This window comes from Salvia hispanica, chromosome 2 (genome assembly GCF_029641045.1).
Source record: "Salvia hispanica isolate PSC_SH4W2 chromosome 2, Shi_PSC_v1, whole genome shotgun sequence".
Taxonomy (NCBI): Eukaryota; Viridiplantae; Streptophyta; class Magnoliopsida; order Lamiales; family Lamiaceae; genus Salvia; species Salvia hispanica.
This window is the reverse complement of record NC_142693.1, coordinates 36,875,832-36,884,485: the sequence shown is the minus strand read 5'-3', so window position 1 is coordinate 36,884,485 and position 8,654 is coordinate 36,875,832. Positions and strand designations below refer to the sequence as shown.

The 8,654-nt window shown below is 34.9% G+C and overlaps 2 protein-coding genes across 2 annotated transcripts; both read left to right on the top strand.

Annotated features, from left to right (window-relative positions):
* Positions 1-302: 302 nt before the first annotated feature.
* On the top strand, positions 303-3,679 carry LOC125212100 (protein ORANGE-LIKE, chloroplastic-like). Its single transcript, XM_089063522.1, has 8 exons — positions 303-666; positions 1,054-1,171; positions 1,252-1,359; positions 1,674-1,760; positions 1,909-1,985; positions 2,094-2,221; positions 2,609-2,742; positions 3,318-3,679. Exons 1-8 carry the CDS (start codon positions 467-469, stop codon positions 3,393-3,395), a joined length of 930 nt encoding a protein of 309 aa, XP_088919648.1. The 5' UTR covers positions 303-466; the 3' UTR covers positions 3,396-3,679.
* Positions 3,680-5,324: 1,645 nt separating this feature from the next.
* LOC125206526 (small ribosomal subunit protein uS11x) lies at positions 5,325-7,690 on the top strand. Its single transcript, XM_048105775.2, has 6 exons — positions 5,325-5,450; positions 6,130-6,249; positions 6,430-6,475; positions 6,984-7,069; positions 7,169-7,298; positions 7,405-7,690. Exons 1-6 carry the CDS (start codon positions 5,448-5,450, stop codon positions 7,470-7,472), a joined length of 453 nt encoding a protein of 150 aa, XP_047961732.1. The 5' UTR covers positions 5,325-5,447; the 3' UTR covers positions 7,473-7,690.
* The last annotated feature ends 964 nt before the right edge of the window (positions 7,691-8,654 follow it).

Genomic DNA, 8,654 nt, shown 5'->3' with positions numbered 1-8,654 from the left:
GGAATCATATTCCCGGGTTTCATTTTCCCGAGAATCATTTTCCTTTCTAACTTTACTTTTCCGTCAACCAAACATGACCTTAATTCTTCACGTTTTTAAGAGCGTGGACTCATTTCTTACAATTATTAATAGTAGTAATAATATGACCCTGAAAAATTAAGTAAATTAGTAGTAATTCAATTGGAATTGTCAAGTTGGACTCCATGTTTAACCATTTAAAATGTCTATTTCAGACACCATGCTATTACTCCTCGTAGCCAATAAATCTAAATATAAGTTGATGACGCCAGACTAAAACTAAAACTCTAGAATAGAAGTATGGAGAAATATGTAAAGAAGTGAGTTTTGAAGGGGTAAGATTCAGTTATAGATTCCTTTAAAATTCCGATAGACAAACTTACAAACCGCCCATCCCCTGTCCCCGCCGGTCTCTCTCTCTAAGATTTGGATGAGCTGCTAAATTAACATGGCTTCTTTCTATGCTCCCCTGCCTTCCACGCCCCACGCCTATAAGCGTAATTTTTCCAGCAAACCTCTCATCTTCTCCACACATCCAAAACGCCTCCTCTTCTTTGGAAACGCCTCAAGAACCAAGATCATTGCATCTTCATCTTCTCCGAACGATGCCTCCGCTAATTCCGATGCTCCTGGAGACAGCGACGCAAGGTTGATTCTAGAAAACCTCCTTAATTCTTCTTTTAATTCTTTAACTGTGATTTCTCTAATTATAATCAGTCAATTGCCACTTTGTTTTGTTTTTTTTTTCCTCTGTGGTTTTCCCGTTTGAAGATTTAATAATTGAAATTGGGAGGATTTTGGACGGGTGTATTGATTCAGTCTTATGTATTCAGTGCAACTTGAAAACATGGTTTTGTGTTTTTTTATTTTGATTTCCTTGCAATCCTTTAATTTGGGAGCATCTTAATTTATAACTGATTTCTCCTTCCTGCTGAATTTCAGTTATTTAGGATATTATTCTGGAATGCTTTGATGATATTGTATTAGTAGTAGTAAGATTATTGCTGTCAAAATCCTCATCGTTTTACTCTGCAGCACTTTCTGCATTATAGAAGGGCCAGAGACTGTTCAGGATTTTGTTCAGATGCAGCTGCAGGAGATCCAAGACAACATTAAAAGTCGACGCAATAAAATTTTTCTTCTTATGGAAGAAGTGAGCTCCCTATTCTATTTCTTTCTGTATTTCTCCCCTTAGGCCAGCACGATAATATTTGTTTGTTTCCTTCACTGAAGTTGAGGAGGCTGAGAGTGCAACAACGCATTAAAAGCATGAAATGGGAGCCTGATCGTGAAAATGAGATGCCGGATATACCGTCATCAATTCCCTTTCTTCCTCATGTGGTAACTCTCCTGTGTAATCTTGCACATGATAGTATTACTATTGAAGTTTTCGGCTTATCTTCATTCTTTAACTACCTGCTTGTTGTGGGATTTCCTTTCGCGGTGACACAAGCCATTTATGGAACAACAACTTACTCATATTTCATACTAGTTCAATTGTTATTTTCATTATATATTATCTTTTCCATGATTTTATCGTATTTTCTAGTTATCCTACAACTCACACACGCACCCAGAGGTGACTTGAATCCCATTGTATTTCTGAATATCTTGTTCAGTAGTATCTAACACGGTTATCCATTCTCTTGAAGTAGACCCCAAGGACACTGAAGCAGTTGTATTTGACAAGCTTTTCGTTCATATCTGGAATTATAGTATTTGGCGGTCTCATTGCACCAACTGTAAGCTCCTAATCTTGGGAAGTTGCAACATTCCGCATGTGTCTGTCTGTTTTGTTTCTTATGATTGATGCAAGAAATAATGGGGATTCTATGCATTGTTCAAACTTCAAAGAGATGAGCTGAAATATAAAATCTTTTTATGTTGTAGCTTGAGCTAAAATTGGGCATTGGAGGAACTTCGTATGAAGACTTTATAAGCAAAATGCATTTGCCTATGCAATTAAGGTACGTGAATGCTTTAATTTTAAGCTTTGTTGTTACCACAGTATTGTAACTCTTGAGCTGAATCTAACTTTGCATGGAATTATGTACCACATGCGCTTATTGATCCAGTCAAGTAGATCCTATTGTCGCCTCGTTCTCAGGTGGTGCGGTGGGCGTTATTTCAGCATTGATGCTGCTAGAGATTAACAATGTCGAGCAGCAAGAGAAGAAAAGATGCAAATACTGTCATGGAACTGGTAATTATCTACATTTAAATAAAATATCGTCATCATTCCCAATGCTAGGAATGCTTAAACCACGACCTTCTTGTTATTGTGATACTTAATGCTACACAGTCCAGCATGGCAAACTCATGAAATATTGTGCATTAATACTTGGTGTCTGAAGACTTTCCAACATGGTGTGGTCTATAGTCGGGCCTTTGATCTTTTCCCAGAGCTGGTCTAATTTGAAGATAACTGATTATATTACATATCTAACGAATATTTCTGCTTTGAGAAATCTGTAGACTCAAACATTATTATTGCGTAATTTTTTGCATACTCGAAGTTTTGTGGTGCAACCCTTTTCGTTACTGATTTCATGTAGTATAATGTTTCATACATTCTTATATTTTTGGATAGGGTACTTGTCATGTGCCCGCTGTTCAGCAACCGGTTTGCGTGTGTCTGTTGAACCCATTTTGACAAGCGCTACGGATCGCGAGTTGAACGTACCAACTACTTGCAGGTGTCAAAATTGCTCTGGGTCTGGAAAGGTATGTAATTCTGTTAATTTCTATCATATGCATCACCTCGACCTACACAGTTCCGAAAGAGAACAAAGAATAAAATCAAGCAATAGAACTTTTTATTGATGGATATAATGTGATTCTTGCTCTTTCTTTTCCCATTTGCTGGAGAAGATTTACATTCTTTCCTTTTCCACGATTAGTACTAATTCATTTGTATTTACTGATTTAGCTTTTGATGCTATAGAAATGACCTTCTATAACATATTGACTTGTCTTGTTTCTTTTAACCACATATCTAATGTTGTTATCTCAACGAAATCTCGGGAAGAAACTTGATGATTAATATATGACATTGATGTAGCCCTTTCAACATTGAAACACATGTGGAAGTTGAGATTATGAAGAATTGATTGATCATAGTTTAGGTTTCTATTCACTTTTATATTGTTGTATATCTTTCTGATTTGCACTCTCCTTGATAAAAAATTTAGTATTCTTGGATAGATTGAACTGATGTGGTATATAGTTTCCTAGCTACGTAGATAAGTGCTGTACATTTGCTGAGTTTTGCCTACTGATTAGTTTTGGTTTGATTATAGGTAATGTGCCCCACCTGCCTTTGCACTGGGATGATAATGGCTAGCGAGCACGACCCTCGTATTGACCTATTCGACTAGAGGGCAGGGCAAGGGCGGTTAGATTGATTGGCTCAATTCTAGTACCTCGACCGGAAGTGTGATGTTTGCTATAATATGGAGCTAACCCCATGATTCATATGTCACCAATGTGATGTTGTATCATCGAATGCTGTATGTTTATGTTTGTTGTTATCAGACGAGTCATCTATGGAGTGAGGACATGAATGACAATTATAATTAACAAATGTAACAATGTTTGTACCGTGCGAGACGTTCCTCTTGATTTTTTTGCGAATGACATATATAGATGATTGGCTCTGTTATTATTAATTTATAATATTATTCTGCGAATGACATATATAGATGATCGGCCCTGTTATTACTATTAATTTATAATATTGTTAGTGGAATGATTTAATGGAATATCTTTAATAAAAATAGTAAAAGTAAATTGAGACAATTAATGAAGATAAGATGATAATGAAAAAAATAAGACAATTAATGTGAATTTGATGGAGTACTTTTGGTCACTTACATAATTATTTACTAGGTCTTGTTCAGGTAACAGTGAGATATAATATTAAATCAGTAATATAGATGAAATCATGAAAATGAGATGATTGATAATGAAATACTAGTACAATCTAATATTGACATTAGTCATCTTTTAATATTTTTTTTATTCATTTATTTATTGTAATAAATTTAATTTTGGCTAAAGTTTATTTGAATTGATTAATATTTTATCTCCATGTTCACATGATTATTCTTATTTAAATATTTAACCACCCTTACTTTTAGTCATTATTTATTAAGTGTCGTTCGAATATAGTGAGATCTACAATATTGGATAAGTTACAATAATATCTCTCAATAATTAAATTAATAGTAATATGAATGAAGATGAGATGGTTAATAATAAGATACAATTTAATATCTTGATATTATTGGACATGTCAAGATGTATTATCATAACTTAAGTTTTTGAGAAAAATGTAATCGAATAAAAAAATAAGATTAGCCATAACTTTTAATTATAAATATTCGTGATAATCAAATGACTCATAGTATTATTACATAGGAGTGACCTCCATCAAAATTTAATTAAAAATAAATAAATTCAGTAGCTATTATTATATAATTAATTCATTATTCATAATATGTCATTAGAACATCTACAATAGACATAGACTAGCAATAGTCCAGCCAAAAACTCCTTCTGTTATATTATCATACCTTTCCCACAGCCTGTAATAGTCTAACCAAACAATAGCCCTAACAATAGGTTAGCATTAGCCTAGCCAACGCCCTAGCCCAACAAATAAATTGACAAATATGATTAATTCATTTTAATTGTTGGTGTTTATCAAATATTAAAAAAATGAAGTGCAATTAATTGTAAATATAGAGTATAAATAAAAAAAAATTAAAAAAATCGGCTAGCCGATTGCTCGCCACGCAATAGGCGGCTAGCGATCAGCTAGCCGGTTAGTCCACACCCTAGCTCTACGGCCTTGGTTTTTCGTCCGTCCAGCTAGCCTAACGCAATAGCGGACTAGTCGAGCACCCTAGCCGCACGTCGGTGGCTAGGGCGTTGGTTAGTCCGCTATTGTGGATACTATACATTATCAAATACTCCTACAAATTTGTGGTCTAATTTTTTAAAACAATTATTGACCCGTTTCTAATATGAAAATTGATAAGTATCAACCATTTTTATTAATTATTATTATTATTATTATTATTATTATTATTATTCAAATTTGTGATCTGTTTTAAATGGAGAGTTTCTAAAAGTGATATCGATCCGTTTCTAAATAAAGAGTGATATCAACCACTTTTTTAAATTATTATTTTTGTTTTTTGAACTTTTTTAAATTAATTAATCGATCTTATGAAAGTTTTAATTAAACTCAAAGTAGATGGGCATTTTGGTCATATCGGTTGCACCCGTCATTCTAAACCCTAGCCCCCCGAGGTATAAAATGCTAATACTAACATTAGTTGAATTTTCTACTACCTGCAATTCTCCACTAGGTTTTTTTCCAGAGTTGTGAAGCAGCGAAAGCCAATTTCCCTTTAGCCGCAGCCATGGTAAATCCTTAGATTTATGATATTTTGTTTCTGTGTTCTGTTTTTTTCAAAATATGTCACATCTATGATTGAATTTTTGTATCTATTTGTTTCGAATGTGAAATCATATTGTTTTGTATGATTGCGATTCTGCTTATTTTTTCCTTTGGATTTGAATGCTCATTCACTGCTTTGATGCATGCCCTGTTATTCAGTTTAATCTGGATTTTTGGGTGCATTACCTGAAATTTTGAAATAAGTGTTTATGGGAGATAACTTGGGTCGCTTTTCAATAGCATGCCTCTGATTGGATCAATCTGTTGTTTTACTATTGTCATTGCCTTTGCTAATTGGGGGAAGACACTATTAATGCATGATTTCTAGATTAAAATAAATAAATAATGCGAATCTACACGTTAAACAATTTTTTGATTTAATCTGATTCTGCTGATGTTTTGTGCTCAGGAGTTTCCATTTTATTTGTTTTGTGTACACGACCTTCTACTTTTCCTGTTTCCCAGCCTTTAGTGGCCGATTGGAATTTAGGATTTTACCATCAATCCTTAATCACTCTAAATGGGCATTTGTGTTTGAGTTACTGCTTGATGAAGTCGTTCTTGTTCTGCTGTTACTATGTTGTTGATAAGAAATGTAAGTGTGCGACTAACTGTGTACTTGATCATTTATTTGAATTTTATAGTCGAAGAGAAAGACCAGGGAGCCAAAGGAAGATAATGTCACTCTTGGACCTGCCACTAGAGATGGGGAGCTTGTTTTTGGCGTGGCCCACATCTTTGCCTCTTTCAATGATACATTCATCGTGAGTGCAGAAGTGTTTTATTAGCATATATTTACAATAGGGTTACTGTAATAACTTCTAATTTTATTAATTGAAATGATATCAATTTATTCGTATTAACGTATGAAGATCTCCATGTTTACATGATTATTTTTATTAAAATATTCAGTCACTCTTACTTTTGGTCACCCTTGTTTGCAGCATGTCACTGATTTGTCTGGGAGAGAAACCATGGTTCGTATAACAGGTAGTCTTTATAGTGGCTCTTGGCTAACTGACTTTGTACTTACTTTTTGTTATATTTACTTCTTGAAAATTTAGCCATCGGTAGTCTTTATAAAAAAATTGCAAGTGAATTCAATTTTTTTAATGTTCTTTTATAACTAATGACCCATAGCAATTATTGATTCAAAATCTCCCAATAGTTCAGCACTTCAGCTACAAATGTTCAATAAGTTTCTATCAGAAGGATATAGATTGGAGCTTTGGGATGGAAGGAATGTTTGAACAATTTTTCAAATTGCACGCAATACCTTGACACCACTTTGGGGTGGAGATACATGCTTTGTACAGAAAGCAAAGTTTGATAGGTGTTGCCAGTGAAAATTGTTGAAACACTCTTTTATTTGAAGCATTGATGTGCTTATATCTTATTCCATGTCTGCTCTAAAAGCATAGTTTGATCGGTGTTTCCTTTTCAAGTAGCACCTTTCCTTAGATTGATTCTGATTTTCAAATTTCTCTTTTAAATTTAGGTGGTATGAAGGTGAAGGCTGACAGGGATGAATCATCTCCCTATGCAGCTATGCTTGCTGCACAAGATATTTCTCAGAGATGCAAGGTTCTATGATATTCCATCTAAACTTGCTATCCTTACAGAACATGCCATGAAACTATTAGTCTGCTTTCTGTATAAACTGATCCCTGGGCAACATATCAGGAACTTGGCATCAACGCCCTTCACATTAAGCTTCGTGCTACTGGTGGCAACAAAACTAAGACTCCTGGTCCTGGTGCTCAGTCTGCGCTCAGAGCTCTTGCCCGTTCTGGCATGAAGATTGGCCGTATAGGTATGGGAAATTTGTTGATGTCTGAATGTTTTAATGCCTTTTTTCAATCATGTTTCATTTCATTCAATGGAACCTTTCATAATGGGCACGTTGTTTACACTTGCAGAGGATGTGACTCCAATTCCAACTGACAGCACTCGCAGAAAGGGTGGTAGAAGGGGAAGAAGGCTGTAATTTTGTCATTTTGGTCATTGTACTCGCAGTTGTCTGTGGTTCATTTTTATGGAGTTTCTTATTTCTTCCCAGTGTTTAAAAATTTATAGTTCTACCAAAACCCATTGATGTTTTTACTCTGCGACATCGACCAATTATGAAATACTATTACTAGTATTTTTGCTCGAACTAGCTTAACGTTGCACATCATTTATACTAGTACAACGCATCTTTATTTACCTCATTGCCTTTTTTGCATTAATTTGGTTTTTAGTTATAAATTAGAATTGTTAATGGTTTCTACTCCTTTTGTTTTCATCTATATCTAGATAACAATCGATTACAATCATTAATTAGTTCATATATTGCAATTTGCATCCAAGATTTTCTAAAGATTTGATTGTTTTATATACAATATTTTTTGGTCAACAACACCATGGTGGGGATTGTTGATATATCCAAGATTAACTTTCTCGAGCTTTTGACATTTTTCTATTCAGTTTAATGTGTTCAGAAAATATGGCCCTAATTAAATATGGCCCTAATTAAATCTGAAATGCATGAAACAAATATGGCCCTAATTAAATCTTTATTGCCCCACCACATGCGAAATGATTGTAGGTGTTTGGTTGTACACATTTGAGCTCCAGGTTTTGGTAGACATGCGAGGACGTTGACGACTTTGTCCTCCATAATGTGGCGGTATACCTAATATACCCTCATGCTTTTAGCGGCTAAATCGAAATGAAAATATTGAATTTACCTCCAAATGAAATTCCATATGTGGCGGCAAATGGCTGTCTTTAAATAATGTGTGACTTTGTCGACAGATTCATGCTTGTTCAAACTTTAATCTAGTATGTGTCCCGCAAAATGTATTCGTAGCATATGTATTCCATTCTTTGCCGATTCATTCTAATGTATTCGGATTGTGTTCTGTAGATTGATATGTCCAGTTGTCCACTACAATGGAAGCTTCCGGCGCCACGACGGTCGGAGGAAGTGATCCTTCTGGTATGTGGGTTTTAGTTGTACCTTTTTTTTCGGTTCTTCAGAGGTGGTTATGGATAGCGTTGACGTGTGTGATTTGTAGGCGCGCCTCCTGAAAAACCAAGTCGAAAGTATAAAAAGGGGGATCGCACTCGACGTCTTTGGTCCCATCGCAAGGAAGAATAGCAGCTACTTTGGTCGAACTAGTTGCGC